Here is a 23,151-nt window from a genome sequence, read left to right on the forward strand (position 1 = left end):
AAAAACATTATTTGTTCTTGTTTCAAGCTGCTTAAGTTCCATTTTAAGATCTATTCTCAAATTGTGTTTTTTACATTGACAGTTGAACATTCTGGTTCTATTAAACAAAAGATAATCGTCATGTTTTGTCCGCGCACTACCTAAATCGTTAATCGAGTTACTCGAGTGTGGCTACGAGTCACGAAACTCGGAGACGAGTTTACCTTGGCAACAAAAAAGATCACAGAATTGATTCATCTTGCAAAGCAGGCTAGAAGAACAATCTCACATTGCAAGCTAGACTCACATAATCACATCAGACAAGAGTTATTCAAAACTGAGATGAGAATCCAGAACCATCTTAGGCATAACAGCATCCAAAAATTTTACAGTAGCAAAAGAAATTTTCATATATCAACTTGTTCTATATACATTTTAGATTTAGAATGTAAATACATTGAGGAAAGGAACCTCAAGTCCCTAGCGCGCTGCATCCACAAGCATCATTTTCTCTCGGCTCGGCTCCGGGATTGAACATATTCTGAATAAATTCCAATGGGATGCACAAACTCAGGCACAACTAGAAGATAAATTTGGAAAGGTTCACACATGATAATTATATGGGACTTGCTCTTGATGCCTGCAACAATGAGAGATCTTAAGTTACTACACGATTCTTTATGTCGGTCAGTTAGTCCGAAAAAAGTCACGCCGTGGATGTCTCAATCAAAATGGGAATCTTAAAGTGATGGCGACTGTCAATTTTGAGCATTTCATTTTTAAAAAAAATATTGATTGAACAAAAACGATAAGGCAAGGAATTCCAGAAAAAGGATGGGAAAAAGTTCGCACATTATCATTGAATAAAGCTTAAATGATTCACCAAAGTTTAGTAATATTAAAATTTGAATACCGCATCGGTAATTTAGCCGGAAAAAAAGTTATGTGAAATAGGGACCTGATTCTGCATGCTAGCTGCGGTAATCCAGCGCTGAGGATGATGAATTGCAACTGAACTATCAGCAACAAAAGCTATTGTACTTGATTCTTCTTGCATGCTAGCAGATTCTGCATGTGGTAATTCTCTCATTACCCACAGTATCAGTGCCGAAGGTATTGACGAACCTGAAAAAATGTACACTTCAGATTTACACGATATGAAAACACTTCAGAAGGCAATTACCAATTATACCAAAGCAAGCCATGCATCGCTATTTAAGATATTGTTATCGCTCGTGAAAGGGCGTGAATAAAAGATTCGTGTAACTGAACAATGAGAGCTGATAACTATATTAACAGCACATACCGACAAAATAATACAAAATGAGTAAAAAAGAAGTGTGAACGTCATTCAGACGATACTGATGCCAGTCATGCAGCATCTGCAATAATAATTCGACGGGTAAGTTCAAGAAATCTTAAACCTTATATCAAGATAAAGGGCATAAAACAACTCTTGCAGACAGATAACTCATACATACAGGAATGTCGGTTAAAAGTTCTACACAGGAACTTGATGTGAAGCATAGTACAGAGACAATAGTTAAGCCTGCAACCTGAGAAAATTGAACATGTCATCAATCGATTATTGAAATATAATGCATGACATGCAGAGCATCATAACTTAACTCTCTCTACATGTGTGTGTGTGTGCGAGCGTGTGATCACGTAATTTATGTAGGACACCCATTTGGTGGAAGACCCACCTTGCCTTTTTTTTTGAAAAACATATTGGTTCAAACGGAAAAGGCTATGTGTTGTGAAATTACTCCAGTGGAAATAATAAACAGTACCTTCCACATTTCAGATGAAGGTTTCTCAGCTCTCACTTTGCTCATCTTCATGTATAATAGGGTTCCTGTAATAGAAAAATTAAAGAATTATAAATAAAAACTTCGGCCAGAAAACCAGGCATCTTACTAGCCAGACCCCACTAAGTGATGGATTAAAATCCTGGAAACATCTGCTTGTGGCCTTGTGAGGGTAAGGTTGCATACATCTACCCTCCATCAGTACACGAGGCTCCCACTTAGTGGGGTCTGGGGGAGGGTAGATGTATGCAGCCAAACCCCTGCAAGCAGAGAGGCTATTTCCAGAATTTGAACTCGTGACATCATGGTCACTAAACAACAACCTTACCATTGCGCCAAGTTCACCCTCTAATCAAACTATAAAAACAAAGTTAAAAAAAATCATAGTGCAGCTTCACACAATTAGTAGAAGGCAGAAAACACATGCATTATGTTGAATCTAAAACTTCATTTGATTTGACAATAAACATATTTTTTACACACTGATACATCCAAACACATGCATTTACACTTATATACCCAAGTTTATGAATTGCTCAACATGGATTCACGCAAACGGACTCACGGATGTGGTAAATCCACACAAGCAAAAGAAATTGATGAAATTCAAATATACTGAAAATTAAAGAATGGAAAATAACTAGAATAGCGGTTTCTCACCATAACATGCTAATCCTCCTCCCAACAAAAGCATTACAATAGCAGACAGATCTAAATACACCTGCATGATATTTTCAGCCATCAAACCATGGTTGAAAAAAGTTTTGAAAGACTAAACTAAGGGAATATGCATGGTTCATAAACAAATTATCGCACATTTATTCAGTTTATGAGCAGCAGTGCAGCACTTTTGGCTAATTTCAGAGATGATATTACAAGTTAGTACTAGTGCTTCACCGATAATAGTATAGGCTAATTTCAGCGATGATATTATAATTGACTTATGTGAAAAGGGTCCTACCAAATCTCGAGAATTTTATATCAAATTCAAAATGAAATAGAAGCTTGAAGTATCTTTAAATGATAAGCATGAGCTTTTTTTTCTAATTACAAATAATACATTAACCGTTTCCGTTTCATTCAAAGATTAAAATAATGAGGATGATTACAATAAAATGTCATCGGATGATAGATTATGAAGAAAAACAAACTAAATTCCTGAGTACATACCTTAACGGCCACTTCAGAATCAATGGGATTCTGCCCTAGCCCAATCCAGATTATTACAGCAAATGCCATCATGGTGATGAAAACTAGCATTGCAACCTGCAAAACATATCCAAGTTTTATTACAATTGAAATAAATACTTTGTAAAGAAAACTATTAGATGACTCACAAAAGGAGGAAAAGTGAAACCACAAATCAAAAGTCAGAACGAAATTAGAAGAAACACTAATGTTTCACATACCAAAATCACAATCTTCTGTCGAGTTCCAACACGAGAAAATCGAACAGGAAAGCACTTTCTATTATTGTCTATGCTTGCTAATTCATTTGAAGTCTTTTCCAGTAAACCTTCCTCACAAAAACTTCCTTCATAGTCATAGTCATCATTTGGCTGATGGCATAGGTCAACCCTGCAAAAGGGCACCCAAGTGCATTGTAGAAAACACTTTATATTTAGCAGAAATGATATACAATAGCCTAAATAATTTCTTTTTGGATAGAATACAATAGCCTAAGTTATCATATAGATAGAACATCTGCAACGGTTTTCCCCCTCCTATAAAGTTACTTCTCAATTCTAATCTAATAAACCACGGCATTTTTATGCCGATTTTGGAAGATGACTAGTAGAATTAGATTATCAAATATATATGTAAGAGTAGAGTGAAGTGGAGGCCAAGCAGCCGAGAGACAAAGCAGGCCCTAACAATTTTTCATATTAGCGAACATCTTTTTTCCAAGTGCTCCCATCAAATGTTTCACTCATCAACAACAACAACAACCAAGCCTTTCTCCCACTAGGTGAGATCAGCTATATGGATCAAACGATATCATAATGCTCTGACATAAATTCTGCCCATATGTTCTATTATGCTGCCACATAGCATGTTGTCAAGGCCTCGGATCAAATCAGTGTTAATAAAACCGGTGATCCAGACCCAAGTCCAGTCCAGTGTACCAATTAATCAGTCATGCACCTAAACTGGTGCAAACCACTATGGTCCAGTCAAACCCAGCAGATCGGACCGAGTTGTATCTTGTACTGGAGCAAATAATGATGGGAGACACTATTTGAGCTGTGTCCGTGGCCCAGGCCCATGAATGCTACATTCATAGTCGATGATTCTTTTATATAGAATAGCTACATTACATATCTATGAAGTGCTCACTATCGGCGTAGGACTTCACTAAAACTGCAGAATCTCAAATGGTGAGTAAAACACTAGTGAGTCATCCAAGAGGCATGGTTCAGTTCTAAAGAAGTAGGCACTTAAGATATAATAAAGACCCACAAGTGTGATCATACTCATCATAGATAACAAGTAATGACTTGTAAATAGATCCTGGCTTTATTAACAAGTAAAATTACAACGATAAGTAGATCCAGGCTTTATTAACAAGTACTGACTTGTAAATAGAATAATTAGCTCATGTCGTTTATTTGTTTCTGAATAAAAATTTAGCCCGTTAATTTTCTCAGTCCAATAAGTTTGTCTAATTATATATATGTGTATGTGTATATATGTGTGTGCATATGTGTATATATGTGCGTATATGTGTGCAGTGTGTATATATATGTGTGTGTTGAACCAGTAGCATAATACTTTTATCGGGTCAATAACTGGTCTGGGCTTAATAACATTGGTTCAAATTCACTTTTTTATAATAAAAAAGATATCTGCTTTGTTATCTGCCTATTTAGTTTCATATACTTTTACTTAATATTTTTCCTTTTTAAAAGAACATCTCCTTGACTTCTTACCAAACTAATTGTTATAAAATACCAATTTTTTATTTGTTATGTATTTTATATTTTATATATTACTCATCATCATGCACCCAAAAATATTAGGATAGGGCTTTTATATCATCTACAGGGTGAGCCTCAACGCAGCAACAAGGTTGTTTGCCTTGTGACCTAAAGGTCATGAGTTCAAATCCTGGAAATAGCCTCTTTGCTTGCAAGGATACGACTATGTGCATCAACCTTCCCCAGACCCTACTAGGTGAGAACTTCGTGCACTAGGCAATCCTTTTTAGGGCTTGTATATCATCAATTAATGTCACTATTATTTGTGATCAGGCTTTTATATCCTAACAAGACTTCACAAATAGAAAAGGAAACAATAGAAAATATTTAATATTTTTAATTTTATTTTGTGACATCAATCAAAATAATATATGGTTAACTTTTTTGTACAATATTTACTTTGAGAGTCAAAGAGGATGAATCTCGACGCAATGACAAGGTGACATGGACTTCATAGGTTCAAATTATAGAAATAGTCTCTCCAGTTGTGGAGATAAGACTATCTACATCTACTCTCGTGAGACCCACTTGTTGAGACTTGAGAGCCTCATGCAAAATAGTTAAACCACATAATATAATAGTTAACACGGAATAGGAGTGGTGTGAAACATGAAACGTTTATAAAAGAAATTCGACAACAATATTAAGCCAATGAAAATGTCAAAATATCACATCTTAATCCTTCATAACTCTCAGAAAACCAAATAAAGTTTTTGAGATTATATGGTTCGTGCAAAAATATGCATGTCTCATTTTAAAGAAGGCATGTTTGTCTTGCTGCAATGAATTAAAGAATAAATGACTACTACAGTTGTAAGAAGACAGAAAAGTGAAGAAAAGCGATAAACAGAGAACAAAAGTAAAGAAAAATAAAAAAGATATAGCAACCGAAACTACTTAAGGGATTCTACAAGTATTGCTATAAGTAAAACTTTCTAACAAGCACTGCTATTGATTCAAAATTCATATTGTAAGCACACAAAAATTAAATATCTGGATAATAAGCAAGATTACATACCAGAAGGATAAAAGAAGAAGAAATGCTGCAAAAAAAAGTATTTTGGGGAAAGCTGCAAAACAATTTTCAACAGTTCAATCAATTTAATCGAGTATATAAACTCAACACCGATGTCTAGTTAGTAAAGAGTGGAGGCTGGAGGCATACCCATAAAGATAAAACCACAAGAGTGGGACCAAAACGTCCATCCACTGCAAGCAGCAATAAGTGACAATACCGAATAAATGAAATAACCTGAAATTTGAAAGTTTCCAATTGAATAGTTCAGATGGAATCAAGAGAAAACAAGAGGAAAAATTATGAATTATTGACAGCTCAAAGTTTGGATAATGATGAATGATAACGTCAAGAAGTTATCAAAGTATTATATTTTTAAATAACCATGTATAAAAAAAGCAAGGCGATTTTAAATTGGAATCATTGTCCAAGCCCAATCCTTAAGGAAAAGAAACTCGGAGTCTCATATTGCCTACTCATAAGTTCAGCCTTAACAACATTGAAAGGCCCAAAGAATGTCAGGACTGACCAAGTTTTCAATTATGATGATGAAGTATGGAAAATGAATTCACATCGTCAAACTTGTAAAGCTAAAATCGGGGCACCGTTTTTACTGAACAATCAACTTTGTCATGACCTAACCAAAAAAGCATACTTTTCAAAGACGAGCAAGATTCGCATAGCTCTCTGCCTCACATTTTGCAGCAGATAAGGATAGAGAATAACTAATAAAAATCTAGACTTGGCCAATATCCTAATAAGATTTATTAAAATGCTAATCTAAGACCAAGCAATTCAACGTTCCTCAGGGTTCTAACTGGTTTCACCCATTCTTTGAGGCAAAGTGAAAAGCATTCATCTTTGACAATATGAAGACTGGAAAAGAGAATGATCGGGATTCAGGAATACAGTGCATTTTATTTTTCCTTGATAAGTATATTCAAATTCACAATATATAGAACTGCTAATTGCCTGACATTTTGGAACTGTAAAGTTTTACATAGTTCGGGATACTTTTCTCTTCTTTCTCACTTGGATCGTTCTTATGGTGATACTTCAAATCGTGTACAAACAAATGGACGGCCCAGTGCACGAGGCTCCCACTTAGTAGGGTCTGAGAGGATTGATGTGCGCAGCCTTACCCCCGCAAGCGGAGAGGCCGTACAAACAAATAAATAAATAAAAAGAGCTGAACATTAAAAGTAAATAATACTAACCCAAATTAGAAGAGCCAATCAATACGTGAAATACCTGCAACCCATCATATTTACATCTCAATAGGAGCCAATATTTACACTTAAGCTGGTATAGTAGCAAGTAATATGCCTAGAGCAATAGAGTGACATGAAAAATAAATGTACAAAAAAACTCTTATAAAAACTCAAAGAAGTAGCATTTTCTGATGTGATATACAAATACCTAGCCACATTGCAATATACCTCGCCATTTGTATCTTTTATGTAAGGACAACACTAAAATTGGCTATGTTGTAGACACATGGAGGTTACATTTATTACCAGAAATTGTTGTATTAAGTTAAGGCATTCATCATCTGAGATTCTCAGAGATATATTTATATTTATGACACCCCACACCAGTAGAAAAATTTAGAGCGAATAAAAACAGAGGAAAAAGAGGGTCTTTGAACTCTAAAGTTACGTACTTCTCGCACATATTTACTAACAGATAATTATTTAAGTAGAAACAAAATTGCATTCGTCTAACCTTTACTATAAACACCTGGAGCATTTATTGATATCCTAATTCTATAATGAACGTTAAGTTGGAAACTCTCGCAAATCTTGGTAATTGGTATAGTAAGGACATAATTCCAAAGGCACTACTAAATTATGTAGTGAGACTATAGTCGAAACCAGTAAATCAAGGCCGTTAATTTATTAGCATTACAACTTAAAACTGGTGATTTCAGTCCTCATACATAATAGGCTGGAAAATGCACTTACTTTTTGCCGTGTCCAGTGAAGCTGTACATTTCTCATGTGAATTCTCAACAACTGCGGCACCCAAAAGAGAAAACAACTAACAGTCAGTAAAGCAAAGAATATCGTACTTAACACTTTCACTGAAGGAGCATAAGGTCTCAATGTTATGGAATACTATCCCTAACTCCTTAAACCGAATGATGATGAAATGCAATTTGAAAATTCAACTACACGAGTAACTAAAATTAAGTTAATTAACTATGACACCAACCTTCCCAATTGTGCCATGCCAACAGAAACCACTGCTCACTATTACAGTATTACTAAACCACTCAAATGGTGTTTATGAAAGTACTCAAAGTAGTTTAGCCAAGTCTTTAAGTAGGTTATAAAACACCGCAATATCTCAAAATATAAAGTTATTGTACCTTTTTTTTCTGCTAAAAAAAAGTTATTAAGTTTGATTATTTGAACAAACAGTACCATCAGCAACATAAATTAAGACATAATAATACAAAAATAGACAAATTCTCAAAATGCACTTTTGAAAACCTTGATTTATTCTCCCAAATTCCACTAGACAAAAACCTCCCCAATTACACATTCCTTATCCACATCACATTCCCCCATTAATTACACCAAAACCCCAATTATCCTTCAACACCAAAACCCTAAAAGGATGCAAATGCAGAACTAACCTCGTATAATAATCACAAAAAAAGAACAAATTTTGAAGAAACCCCATTAATCAAAAGTGCAAAACGAACCTGGAAAAATGAAAGGAAGGCGATAACTCCATGAAAAAGTGCAATACCAACATTCACAGCTAAAAGGGTCCTCGAAAAACAGTGGGAATCACCGAGTTCCGACATGGTCCCAGGTTGTTGTTGTTGGGTGATTTTGTTTGTTCTTATGAACGAGAAAAACGATGTTGGTGTTGTTGAATCCTAAATAATGAAAAGAGAAAGAAGAGTGAGTTTCATGAGAGGGAAGATTGAGATCTATCTATGTTTGTATCAATGAGATTGATTGAAGATTCATTGCAGAAGCAGCAATAACAACATATCACAACCTCATGTGGATTTATTTTCTAAGTGATTCACATACAAATTAATTTTTATCTTTCCTCTTATTTATAATTGTTTGCCGAGTATGTATTGTTAGTGTAAAAATTAACATATAATCAATATATCAATTACTATTTTTTTGTTGAGTCAATCATGATCAAATATGAATATTAGATAATACATGATAATGTATAAAACTTATATATTATCCATGTTTTTAGCAAAATTGTAGATATACGAAGATTGAATATAAAGTTTAAGAAATCAATAAATTGAATATGATTTGAGTAAAATATCTTTATTAAAATTTTCTTATTTTATAATTAATTTTCCATTATAAGTTTGATCTCAATTTCAAATAGGGGAAGGAGAAAATTAGAAGGGAAGTTATTAAGAGAATAAATAGGAAGGGAATGATATAGTGAAAAGTGGAGAAAACATAGATAGTATTTTCATCGGATTCAACATAGTATTGGAAAAAGATACTAAAAGAGAGTAGTATATTGGAACATGGTCGAAAAATTGAAATAGAAATTAAGAATAATTCTTAAATTTGGTGGAAAAATGTTGACATGAATAAGGATAAATTTAAAATATATATATATATATATATATATATGAAAAGATCAGTTTACTCGAAGTTAAGTTACATTACTTACACTCAATCTTAGTCATTCTTTTTTATATTCAACATATCAAATGAGTGAGCATAATAAGTAGATGTAGCAAAATTATCTACAATTCATTCAAATCCATTCAATGGATAGTGTTGACAATGGATGGATTCAAATTCATCTATTATATATATTGCATATCCATGTGTATATCAATTTGGATGGATATCCAATCCATCCAAAAAATAAAAACCAAAATATATTTTTCCCATAAAGCAACATACAGACCCAACTTTGCTATGCAAAGCCAACGTGCAAAATATAAATCAATGTTATTAATATTATGTACTGGTATAGTGATACGTTGGTTCAACCAATGGTTCGTTGTTAAGTCGCATACCATTGAAGTTAGATATTCATATATTTTATATTAATATTAATATTGAAAAATCAATAAAGAATGTAATAACTATTTTTATTTATACCACTTGTTAAAATATATATTGTAGACCATGTTTTAGATGCATAAAAAATGTAGTAGTTGTGTGTTTGATCATCTATATAAATAAGTGATGAGAGAGAAAAAAATCTTAAATAACCTTTAAATTCTCATTTGATTCGTTTCGTTGAATCTAAGTGAAAATGAATGATTGAGATTGAATGTAACTAGTGTAACTTAAAGTTTAATATAAACAAATCCCTCTTTTATATATATATATATGATTTATCTATTTTATAATACATAAGATATATGAAATATGATACAACAAAAACATCAACAAAATTTAAATGATCGGAGAAATATAAAGTTATTATTATCTTTTATCTTTTAAATTTTATAATACACTCGTTTAATGTCACTCTTTAATTAATATTTTTAATCAAAAATAAAAAGTAGGTATAATCAAATATTTTAATAAATGTAAATAGAGAAAGTTAACAAATATGTTACATATAAAAAATATAAAATATCATATAAAAAATCTACATAATATCTAATAATAAGGATTGCAAATAAAAATATTATTAGGGTGTAATTCATTATGATTTTCATTGATTATTCAGAACCAGAACCCCAAAGGGGATTTATATACATTTTACAAGTAACAGAATGGATTGCTTGATAAACAAGTAATAACACTAACCAACTTAACTACCTATCCAACGGCTATATTGTAACCATATTATGGGTAAAACAATCCTTAGAAACTTTTAGAAAGAAACCCTTAAAATACTTCCAATGAATATAATAATTAAAATTAGGGTTTTGCCTTTCAAAAAAAATACTCAATGTTTTCTATTAGAATTAAACAATATCAATTCTTATTCTTCATCAAATAAATGTATCAGCTATTTGTGTCAAACAATTATATTTCAACCAACTTGTTTATCAACTTTTAGCTTTTACATAACTTTTAAGTTGGTTATGTCAAATTGAACCTTCAATTATTTAGAAGGGAATTAAATAATCAAACTAAATGCATGAAAGCTTTTTAAGAAGGAATGCCTTTTAGTAAGGATAAAGGATAAAATCTTAATAAGAGTAAAGGATATTCAAAATTGAGATAAAAGTATATTATTTTATAAAATTCAATCATAAATCCAATAAAGAATGATATTCTTACATTGTTTAAGAAACTTTTTCATATCAAAGAGCATTCATTATAAATATTTTTTTGTCAAAGCAGTCAACATCAATCACATTAATTTTGGTAGAAAAATGGAAATGAAATATTGAGATGGGATAGACATAAATACAAATTCCTTAACATTATATTGTTTATAAATGAATACTAAAATGGAAATCAAAATCTAATACTCCATAATCAACAGAAATAGTAATGGCTAAGTGATTTAAGCATTCAAATTTAAAGAACAAAAAAAACATAAAAGGAATGGAATACATGACATATTAGAAGCATAAAGACCTCTAACATTTCTACTTATTACTGTAATCCACAAAATATAATATATTGTTTTTTTCTCGAATTTGCTTCATAAATTATTGGGAATAAATACATAGCATATACATCCGAATACTCGAAAACAATTTATTATAAGCCTAATCTTCCATAGTTTCTCAAAGTGTGAAGTGAATCCGAGTCTTACTTAAGGTTTCTATCGATTATATAGACTGTAATTTTTATGCGTCTGTACAAAATCTTATAGGTACTTTTTTAATCTGAAGCATACTTATGCATGTCATTGGTTACATGATGCACACCATATGGACAATATTTGTTGACCTATAGAATGTCATAATCCTATATCTTATTTTAGAATGGTTAACTAATTAATTATTCAATAATTAATATTGAAAATAATGGTTGTGGTACCCAATATAAGAGACAACAATGTTATATATGTGATGTGTGTAAAATTGCATCATAATTTGTTCTTTTTTGCATACAACTCTTAGTTCATTTAGGAATTTTAATCGCTTTTTTTTTCTTAGTTTGAGTAAAGCACAAATATGTTTGATATTTTATCCAAGTTTTGTGATTAAATGGTCCACAAGAGCTGGAATGCATGCTAAAATAAAGGAAGAGCTCGAATATAATGGAAAGAATGTGAAAAGTTGAGTGACATAGAGCCACACATGTTTGTGTACTGGGCCAGAGGTGTTGTTTTTTTAGTGTGATATGAAAAGGAGAAGTCCCAATTTGGGCAGAAGAAACACTTCAAGTGTTTATACGTAAAATATCTAGTTAGGGTGTGCCTCAAGATGAACATGAGTTTTGTAATGTGAAGGACGCACCCCACATGAACATACGCCCACTACTAGTTAGTCGACCGACACGATTAGTATTGGTAATTAGGGTCATTATGCCCATATAATGTTTATCAAAATTCGGGCAGACATATGCATGTTCGTTTGTAAATAGAATATGAAATATCATGTCATGTTCGCCTTAAACATGGGTAGGGCGGTCTTGCGGATCACCCTAAACAAAACTAAAAAGAATATATCCAATTTTATATACACATCATACAAAATAAACAATATATATTTTACATACAAGTATGTAAATATATTTATCATACTAAACAATCATACAAATAGAACAATACATACATAATATAAATGCATATATATAACTTAAAATATGCGTTGTACATAATTTACATACAAAATACAAAAGGAATAGTACATATATATTTATATAATATACAAAATTATTAAATTACATTGCTTAAACAACATGCACTTTTATGCTCATGTGAACATTTTACTGGTTGAGTTTTCCTTGGATATTTGCATACCATGGATCAGGCAACGCAGACTTGATAGGATGCACCAGATGTAGAGCTGGCTCGGTCAGGATCTTGCACCAGATGCAGAGCAGTCTCGGTCAAGATCATGCACCCGAAGTAGAGCTGGCTCGGTCAAGATCATGAACCAGATGCAGAGCTGACTTGGTAAAGAAGTAATAGTATGTAGTGTATCATTAGAATGAGAATGTTTGGTTAATATGTAAAGATTGTTGTGCATTTCAGCATGTCCAATCATCCTCGAGGTAGTCATATCCTGGATAAGACAAGAAACCTTATAAAAACAAGCTTGCATCTAAGGAAAGAGGCAAGCTTGTGAACGGAAACCAAATTGTATTTAAAACTAGGGATAAACAACACATCATAGAGAACAAGATTATAAAGAGCCATAGTTCCCAAGTGTTCTGCCTTAATGGTGATATTATTAGGGAGTTTAACAAAAATTGGTTTAATGGTTTTGTAAGTTATAAAGTTTGTCAAATTGTTAGTAACGTGATATGTGGCTCCACTATCTAGAATCCGAGCTTGATTAGGAAGGGTGTTACCTGATATGTAACCACCATCTGCATTGTTAGCCTCATGGATAATATGATTGATCATATGTTCATTGTTGATGCTCAACTGGGCATGTTCTGAATGGTTTGCACTTGCTGAAGTTCCTGTATGCTCTACATTGTCCTAAGTAGTCTTATGTTCTTGGTCCACTAATTGTAAGCTATTGACTGCATTGGTTCTCTTTGATTTGAACTTGAAGTTTGGAGGGAATCCATGTTTGAAGTAACAAGTTTTTGTGGTATGACCTTCCTTGCTGCAAAAAGGTGCAGAGTTTGTTATTGTTAGGAGTGCCATAATTTCTTGTACTTGCTTGAAATCTCCTACCACCTCCTCTATTATTGTAATTAGCCCCAACTCTCATGTTGTTTCTGTTGAATTGAGGCTTCCATGTTTGGTCAGTGTTGATATTATTCAATGTGGTTTTGTTTTGATCGTACCTTGTTGATGAGAGACAATGGTTCCATTAAAAGGATCTGAGTTTTGATTATATTGTACTGGTCATTGAGTCCTTTTAGGACACATATGACATATTCTGAGTCTCTATAATTTCTGATAATCTTTACAAAATCACAAGTGCATTTGTTTGTATGAGGGAAAAAGAAAAAGTTGAATGAAAGCGCATTCAACTTGGGACAAAAAATATAAAGATAAGAGACTTCTATTTATAACATGAGATTTTTACCATGTTCTCGGTCTCTCCAATGTGGGACTTGAGAGTTGTTTTTTTTTCAAAACTCTTCTATGTGGACTTGGAAGTTTTTTAGATTTCACACTCACAACCAAGTTCCAACATAAACTAATACCTTTTAGTATAATATATTCATCGTTAAAATTGCATCTATACAAGTTATAATTATCTGATTCTTATGAACTAAATTTATTATATATAAAACACCATAATGTTCATTTATTCTTTTGTATTACTGTTCACTAAAGTATTCAACTACAATATGCTAATAAAAAAATTCACTTAAACAACAAATCTCAATATAGTTGACTTGGTATATATGATTAAGTTGATGATTGGAGCAAAACTCATTAAGCTAATACATCTTTAAAATGTAAGAGGTTTACTCATTTGCCTTATTCTTTCATGGACAAGTTGGTTTTCAAGTTTGTGTCTGCTTTTGAGATCATTGTGTTGGTTATCATTGTCTCCTTTTTCTACCTTTGTTGTGGATTCAACTTTTGATGTTTGTCAATGTTTCTCTTTGATTATCTTGTACATGTGATTACATTCTGATGTAGGTGTTTTTAGTTTTATGATTTTTGATTTTTGATTAATGTCTATAATTATCTAGGAGAGAAAAGTCTTGTTTTTACCGTTAGTTTTAAGTATAAAAATATAGTAATAAATATAAATAAAATAATATAATTGTTGTTACATTTTACTTTGTTTTACATATAACTTTTCTCTCCTATCATGGAAAGGATTACGACTGGTGTATAATGTATGCTTTGGAGGAGACAAGAGATAGAAACGATATAGACAAAAGATTGTATAAAATTATTTCATAGATCTTTTCTTGAGAAAAAATGATCAACAATTATGGTCACCTCCATAATTGCATCACACTATAGTTGTGATACCAAATTATAATGATGTGAGTACAACAATGACAATCAACTCCATTAGACTACATATGAGTATCATCATATTATATTTGACCGCATCAAATTCAAAAATATTTTGTAATCACAATAGTTTCACGCTACTATTGTCCAATTCACATTACAACCATCAAAATGGCCACAAACAATCACAATAATTATAACAACAATTTAAAACACTTATTACCACTTTAGCTTATGCAAGTGCCAAAGGCTAGGGTTCAATTCTTAGAAATAATAAACAAATCCAATACTCCAAAAGAGAATATTAGTCTCTTGTTTAAAAGCCATAAATTCCAAAAGAGAATATATTGGATGATAAGAAGAACAACATAATGTGTGATGTGGTGTACATGTGTATTGGTATTGACCAACTAGATGAACAACACAATAGGTGTAAGGTCAATTATTGTAAAGAAAATCAACCTCATAAATAATTGTCACTAAAATATCTGAATTTCAAGAACATTGATATCTAGTGGAGTAAATCAACATTGGTCTCAACAATTATAGACTAAGTTTTTTGTCCATAAGTCTAGCTTGAAAAATCATATCAGAAGCATAGAAGAATGAAAAGAAACCATCACCAAAGGAAAATACCTAAAGGCACAAGAAATAACTTAGAGGAACAAAATATTTCATTTCAAAGTCCTAATTCAAGAGTTTTTTAGTTTAAATATGATATAAGAGTCATAGTTATGATAATCATGTCGTATACATAGAGAAGTAGCAAAATAGAGCATTAATCAAATTTATGAATGAAGAGAGTGAAATCATTATCACCATGGGAGAATCCAATTTGATTGATAGTTCTATCAAACTAGGTAGGCAAATCAAGCTTTACAAGTGAGAGACCACGTCTTGAACCAAAACCTTAAAACATTAGTTCCATGGTCTTTCCTTCTTATAAACTCTTTCACTCCTCATTGCATATCCAATGTGAGACTTCACAATTGAATAAACTCAACAACATATATATAATATATAATATATATAGGCTTATTCCATATCATCATTTACAAGGACATGTTTTTATATAAGCTCATGGTGAGAAATCTTGAAAGAAAATGTACTAATCCTACATTGATCATTTCTTACAAACTAAAAGAAAATTTCAATTTTCTTTGAACTAATCAACAACTTATATTTCCCATTATTACCCCTTGCATTTTTCAAAACTTATTAATCATACCAAAAAAAAAATATATTCGAATAATAAAATAATTTCAAATATTTTATTGTTTTTTAGTAATGACATTTTAATATAAAAACATATAATCTAAAATATTTACAATATCATCAATTTTTTATATAAAATATGAATTTTTTATTTAATATTGAATTGTCTGCTGTATATTTACTCATCTCTAATAAGTCTTAATATATTGATAATAAAATGACAATACATGTATTATTTTTTGTTTAAAACATTTCTTGGTTATAATCTTATATCATTAGCAACAACTAATTTAACTGATCAACACGTCTCCTTTTTGTTATTGTTGTTAGACATCTCGTTCATACACAAATTTTGTTTGTTTCCCGAGCATATAGTGATATAACTTTTAAGTAATTATGTAAATAAAGGACGTTTAATAATTATATATAGATATTTATTGTTATCATTTGAATATTATATATGTGATAAATTAAAATATAACTTATTTCCTTTATTTAATTTTAAATCTACTCATTCATTCAAACCATTATATTTCCACACGAGAATGTGGAATAAGTCTAAAAAACTTACTCTTGGAATAATTGAATTCCTCCATATTTTTATTGAAAATGATTTTGATGAAACATGTCCCTTAAATTACCACAGCAGTGACCCTAAAAGGAGAAAATATCTATCTCTTGAACAACACAGTTTAAAGCTTCCACAACTTCTTATCTCTTCTTTCTCACTTCAACTTTGCTTACTTTATTGGTTTCTATTGATAACAACATGCATTCCTTAACATGCATGCCACTTTCTTCTTCTCCTAACACCTTTCTAAAGCCATATCATAACCCTTTATTGGGTGCAACTACTTCTAAGCCATTTCTAACTTTGAAAACAAGATCATGTTTTATTACCAAAGCTCTTCTTTCATCCACTAAAGACTTTGTCTTGAAGGATTTTCATGAAAGAAGAGCTCTTAAGGTAATGCAAAACCCATTTCCTGCTTGCTCTTAACAGAATTGCATTTCTTTTTCATATAAGATTCGAGAAAGTTTTACTTTGGCTGTCGACTGCCTAATACAGGCTTCACGTTTTATGTGGACTTAAGACCGGCTATGTATAACATCGAGTATACATAGCCGACCCCATTTAATGAGATAAAAGCTTGATCGTCGTTGGAAAAATGCATTTTTTCCCACTGTAGTAGTATGGAACTATGTATAGTGTCTTTGGGCTTTGGCTTGTTTATTTTATATTCCTTAAGGCTAATGCAGTGTTTTATATTGCGGACTGCAATTTGTGGTCGCGATTGCGTTTACTGTGATTGTGGGCATTGCGATGCGGATTGCGGCTGTTGTGGTATGAATTATTTTGTGAGTAAAAAAATATTGTTGATATTGACGTGGCTTGATGCGGTTGTGCTGCGGTCCGATGTGGTTGCGATGCAGCCCGTTATGGTCGAATCATTGTGATTTAGTGTCACACTGCAAGCAATTGTGGTGTGATGCGATTGCAGACTGCAACCATAATATTGTGGCTGCATCACGTGATGTGGTCCACAATTTGAAACACTGAGCTAATCCTATTGAGGACAATGATCTAACTATATTATATTGTTAGGTTTCATCTGATAATTCAGAATTTTGAAACAAATTTGAGGTTATAATTAACAGTACTCAACAAGTTGCAATGGAATATACAATTTAGTTTTTCCACATTTGATACACATGAGAATTTCATGTTCTAGAAGTCAAAGGAGTTTGCCAAACACAATTGGGATGAAACCTCATAATACTTATGTTATTTTAGCCTAAGTTTGGATTGGATCCCTCTTACACTTGAAAAGTATAGGATCCACATATGATGAGTAAATCGATTACTTAATGAAATGCTTAGCAGAACATTAAGGAAATGTGCAGGACTTATTTGAATTTCCGAAAAAAGTACATGACCTATTGAGTAATTAGACCTTTTCTTTCTTTCTTTTCGGGTTGAGGTGTTCGTTGAAATCTTATTCTGTGTCTGAATTTTTAGTATGAGTGTTCATTGTTAACAAACTGTTGGCTTCTTTTGAAGATTATCTCAGGGTTGCAGAATTTTGACAAAGACAATGTTGCCTCAGTTGTAACTGCTGCAGATAAGGTTACTTCTCTCTATTTACATTTTCTCTATCCGGAATCCGTGCTTTGGTTTTGAACCTGCTAGCTGATAGATTAGCCAAAAGCTCCGCATATCAGCATATGAATTATCCTGTTGGCATTTAGAATGATCTTGTATTTTGAGTTGAAACTCATCTTGCATCTGCTTGAAACTCTAATAACCTTCAACCAAATTCTAAATTATATTTTCATATGCTTTCTCGGTTAGTCTTGCATACTAACATATGTATGTCGATGAGTGTGTATTTTAATGTGATGTGCTTGCAGGGAGGAGCAACTCATGTGGATATAGCATGTGACCCGGAGTTGGTGAAGCTAGCTCTCAGCTTAACATCTTGTCCGGTATCTTCATACTTTTTCTAAGAATGCTTTGGCCATTATAATCATGGGATATCTTAATCATTTACAATACCGAATTGAACATGTATATTTATTCTGACTAGTATATATATTCAATTAAAATGATTATCACACTTTTGGGTAAAGAACTAAAAAAGCCAACATAATCCTTTTGATTTCGCCATTTCGGATCTATAAGTTCTAACCTCACAAGTCAAAGCAATCGAAGCAGATTACAAAGATCAAAAAGGCGAATTTTCATTTATGGGAGACTTACTGACAATAACTTTGCATAAAAATAAAATATCAAGTGAAGGATAGCCCAATTCTACGAATTATCTCGTGCAATATAAAATGCAGAGGAACAATAGATGTATCCTATATCAAGATAATGGAGCCAATTATACTGTTATATAGGATGTCCCTTTCAGCATAAGTCAGCCAATTATACACTTATGTAGGATATCCCTATTTTGACAATCGTCTCGTGCAATAGATCAGCATATCTTTGGTTGCTAAATGTCTATAGTTGCGAAAACAAAGCCGAGATAAGATCTCAACGATTATACAGCTGATATTTTGGATATGCTATATAACATTATTAAATGAAGAGGAAGCTCCAAACTATTCTGCATCTGCATTGCTTGTTATATGATATGTCTCCTCATGTTGTATGCTCCTCAACCGAAAGCCAAAGGGTTCTGGAATTGTTCTTGTTAAAGGAAAATTCAGAAATAATCTTGTTTTTCTTTTAATGAAACACTTTTTAAAGTTAAAATGTAATTTGCGACAAATCCTAAGGTTTTCTGAACTTTTAAGGCATTTTGTCTTCTCATAATAAACCTGTTTGATCAAACTTATCATTTTATTAAATGAGCCATTTATATATTAAATTTCAGACCTCCTCCTCTTTCTTCGAGCGGAAGAAATTAAAATATTTTAGCAAAGCACTTATGGGTATTCATACATGTATACTAGCATTTTAGCTTATGGAACAAATCATTCTTAACTTTTTCTTTTTGGCAGATGCAAATTTAGTCAGGAGATTGATTAGAAGTTTTAATCCTTTTCTTCATTCAACAATTTATAATTGATCCTTCTTGCAGGTTTGTGTTTCCTCTGTAGATCCGGCTACATTTCCAGCCGCAGTTGAAGCAGGAGCTTTGATGGTTTGACCTTCTTGTCTAGAATAGTCGTAAAAGATATTAACTATGGACCTTGTTTGATTTTTCACTTAATATGGTTACTTGCATTGGCAGGTTGAGATTGGAAACTATGATTCATTCTATGAGAAGGGAATTATTTTTACTCCACAGCAGGTAGAGATTGTTTTTTGTTTTCATACTTAAAGTCGGAATTGTTTTTTATGCTTGTCGACCCTGCCTATTATTACACCTTAAGAAAATGGATTTGAAATTCAATAAAACAAGTATCGAGTTTGTTTTGCTTATGAGAAACAAGATGTCTATGATAGCGTCTAAAACTTACGGAACGAAAATGCATAGAATATATGTATGCACATGCTAGTGTATGAGTGGATTGTGGACGAAATGAAGGGGTTGTAGGGATCAGATGCTAATAGAAATATTACAATAGCAGTGCTACTTAGTAACTTGTCACCAATCCTGGAAACATCCACTTTGCTTGCGGGGTAAGGCTACATACATCTACTCTCCCCAGACCCCATTGAGTAAAAACTCCGTGCACTGAGTCGCCCTTTTTTAGATCTAGGTAGTGCTAGTTAGTAAATTGTCACCGATTTTAATGTCGGGCGTCAATAGAAGCTTATACATGAATTTCTTCATGATCTATCCTTTTATGCAGATTCTAAGTTTAACAAAGGAGACAAGGAGGATACTTCCATCTATAGTCTTGTCTGTCACAGTTCCTCACACTCTAAGCCTCCCTGACCAGGTTACAAGCAACATTTTGACTTTAAGATAACACAATTATGTTGATGCTATCAATATTTACCTGTGTATATGAAAAGATTAACAATCTAAGACCTTAACAGATCAAGCTTGCTGAGTCATTAGAACAAGAAGGTGTAGATGTTATTCAAACTGAAGGAGGAAAAAGTTCCAATCCTACAAAGTCCGGTGTTCTTGGTCTGATTGAGAAGGTAAGTAGTAAAATATGTTTGCTTTTTTCATTTCTTTTCCTCATTGCCTACATCTCCATTCATTTAGATTGGAGCATGTAAAGCTCAAAAATGTTTTGCGGCTTATCGCCTCAGACCTTTAGGGTCCGTTTGCGAGTTAAGTTTTGGAGGTGAGGGAAGAGAAATGGAAGACTTCAGAGTATGTCTCACAAGTGTATTTCATGGCTCTCAAGTCTTTCTCTTCTCTCCATTACCCTCCAAAAACTAACTCGCAAATAGATCCTTAATGGTAATAAAAATGGCTTAAACCAACCAAATGAAAATTGTAGAGGAACTATCTATAATTCTATGTCTTCTCCATGAAAAGAATTAAAGATTAATCCTTGCTCTCAAATGAAAATTTCCATAACCCTTTGTTTATATTTATTAAATTTTTCATCTTATGTCATTCATAGGCAACACCAACTTTAGCAGCAGCATATTCTATATCAAGGGCTGTTAAGATTCCTGTAATGTGCTCATCTGGGATAAGTGCTGTTACAGCACCAATGGCTATTACAGCTGGAGCTGCTGGTGTGGTATGGTTTTATATTAAATTTCTTCCAAAAATTCCCCCCAGTATTATGACGTCGTTCGATCTATATAGCCGATCTTACAGGCTTGGTTGTTGTTAAAAAATTTCACAAATAACTTAGAGGGTGAGCTTAACACAACGTTGTTACTTAGTGACCATGTAGTCGACCCCACAGGCTTGGTTGTTGTTACGTTTTTTTTCACAAATAACTTAGAGGGTGAGCTTAGCGTAAGGTTAAGGTTGTTGTTTAGTGACCATAAGGTCTCGGGTTCAAATCCTGCAACTAGCATCTCTCCGCTTACAAAGATAAGACTGCCTACATTTACCCTCCTCAAATGCATCATTAATTCTACAGAAATTTAATGATCTAAATTTACTCACTAATTCATTATTTCCTTATGACAGGGTGTAGGATCTGCAATTAATAGGCTAAATGATGTGGTTGCTATGATTGCTGAGGTGAGAAGCATTTCTAGTTCATTAAAGACATCATTAAAGACATACCCTACACATGAAATGGAATCTCACAGTCACAGATACTAGTTCCATACATGTAACAGATTAAGATAGTGCAGGTACTCATTACTGAATAAAACATGTAACAGACAATTTGGATCCTTAGTAACTGCATCACAATATTAACATGTGTAATATCGTTGTACTATCGATGTAAGTCAAACACTCAATATATTATTTACTATTCATTTGTATTATTTTTTCTAAAGAGTCAATTATATTAAACTTGAATGGTGGATGATATAGTGAAAATATATGAAACTCATACAATGTGAGTGAATATATATTTTTCTCTTATTAAATTTAACTAATTTTGTATTTATATTGTTTTAGCAAATATAATAGTATTAGTCTTTTAGCATACCAATAAGACGTTGGTCTAGTGATGTAAGATTTATTAGATTCTCAGGTTAGACCAAAAGATCAATCGTTCAATTTCTACGAGCAATATTTCTTAGAAGGGTCAACAATACAATCCGAAGGAAAATAATTTCTTACCTATGGAATGAGAAGATATCATTGATTATACTAAAAAAATGTTAGGCTTCTGAAGTTTTAAGATTTACATTTTTATTTATCAATATAAATAGAAAAATTGTTTTCTAAAAAAACCTAATATCATTTTATTAATTTGTAAAAATTCAAAATCACAAATCATAAAAAAGATTTGTTATACATGTGTATTTTTTAATTTAATTTGCCCCTCTAGGGATGACAAAAAATCCGTACCCGTGGGTAAAACCCGTACGGGCACGGGTACGGGTCACAAACGGATATCGCGAATATTATAAACGGGTTTTTAAAAATACCCGTTGTACATAAAGGCGAGTACGAGTATTATGGTACTCGTGCCTGCGGGTACCCATTATTTATATGATTAATATATTATATTTAATTAAAATAAAAAAGTACATTACTCTTACATTTATTACATTATGTACATTTATTCCTTTTACTTTGTTTACCTATTTTATTGAGTTTGGTGAAGAAACATCCTAAAAATATTATTACATGTATAGAAACACACATGTTTTACAAAGAAAATATATACTTTTTGTTAAGGAAATGAGAACAAAAAATCACACAAATAGAGAACACTAGTAAATTTAGCATTTTTGCCAAATATTCAATCAAGAGGTACAAATGATTAAGTTTCATCTCATTTGAAACATAATAGAAGTAAAAAATTAAAAATTCATTTATAATATAGGAAACCCGCAGGTGACTATTGTACCCACAGGTACCCAGAAATACCCGTGAATACGCGCACACGAGTATATGTACGGGTACGGGCGGGTATGAATAATGCTCTCCTATTTTGAAATGGGTAGCGAATAGTTATTACTCGTGCATGTTGTCATCCCTATGCTGTAACACCGCGAATTTTACGATTTGGAATTATAAGAATTTATTAATATTTTTATTAATTATATATTCGAAAATGAATTTCT

The 23,151-nt window shown here is 32.3% G+C and overlaps 2 protein-coding genes and 1 long non-coding RNA gene across 3 annotated transcripts in view; 2 read left to right on the forward strand and 1 right to left on the reverse strand.

Moving 5' to 3' along the window:
- LOC109350988 (tobamovirus multiplication protein 1) lies at window positions 205-8,697 on the reverse strand. Its single transcript, XM_019592296.1, has 14 exons — window positions 8,494-8,697; window positions 7,748-7,798; window positions 7,001-7,034; window positions 5,934-6,020; window positions 5,787-5,838; window positions 3,200-3,368; window positions 2,961-3,056; window positions 2,451-2,511; window positions 1,773-1,837; window positions 1,461-1,535; window positions 1,286-1,361; window positions 938-1,104; window positions 399-619; window positions 205-339 (listed from the first exon to the last, which is right to left on the reverse strand). Exons 1-13 carry the CDS (start codon window positions 8,596-8,598, stop codon window positions 596-598), a joined length of 1,062 nt encoding a protein of 353 aa, XP_019447841.1. The 5' UTR covers window positions 8,599-8,697; the 3' UTR covers window positions 205-339; window positions 399-595.
- The window catches only part of LOC109351027, an 18,346-nt gene continuing 1,221 nt past the window's right edge, over window positions 6,027-23,151 (forward strand). Inside the window, exons 1-2 of the long non-coding RNA XR_002108171.1 lie at window positions 6,027-6,944; window positions 12,889-12,891. This is a non-coding gene — a long non-coding RNA (uncharacterized LOC109351027). The remainder of the gene's footprint in view (window positions 6,945-12,888; window positions 12,892-23,151) is intronic.
- Window positions 16,700-21,876, forward strand: LOC109350995 (uncharacterized protein ycf23-like). The gene is made up of 9 exons (XM_019592307.1): window positions 16,700-16,992; window positions 18,088-18,153; window positions 18,438-18,512; window positions 19,616-19,678; window positions 19,769-19,828; window positions 20,334-20,423; window positions 20,524-20,631; window positions 21,066-21,188; window positions 21,590-21,876. Exons 1-9 carry the CDS (start codon window positions 16,795-16,797, stop codon window positions 21,725-21,727), a joined length of 921 nt encoding a protein of 306 aa, XP_019447852.1. The 5' UTR covers window positions 16,700-16,794; the 3' UTR covers window positions 21,728-21,876.

Source organism: Lupinus angustifolius, chromosome LG01 (genome assembly GCF_001865875.1).
Source record: "Lupinus angustifolius cultivar Tanjil chromosome LG01, LupAngTanjil_v1.0, whole genome shotgun sequence".
Classification (NCBI taxonomy): Eukaryota; Viridiplantae; Streptophyta; class Magnoliopsida; order Fabales; family Fabaceae; genus Lupinus; species Lupinus angustifolius.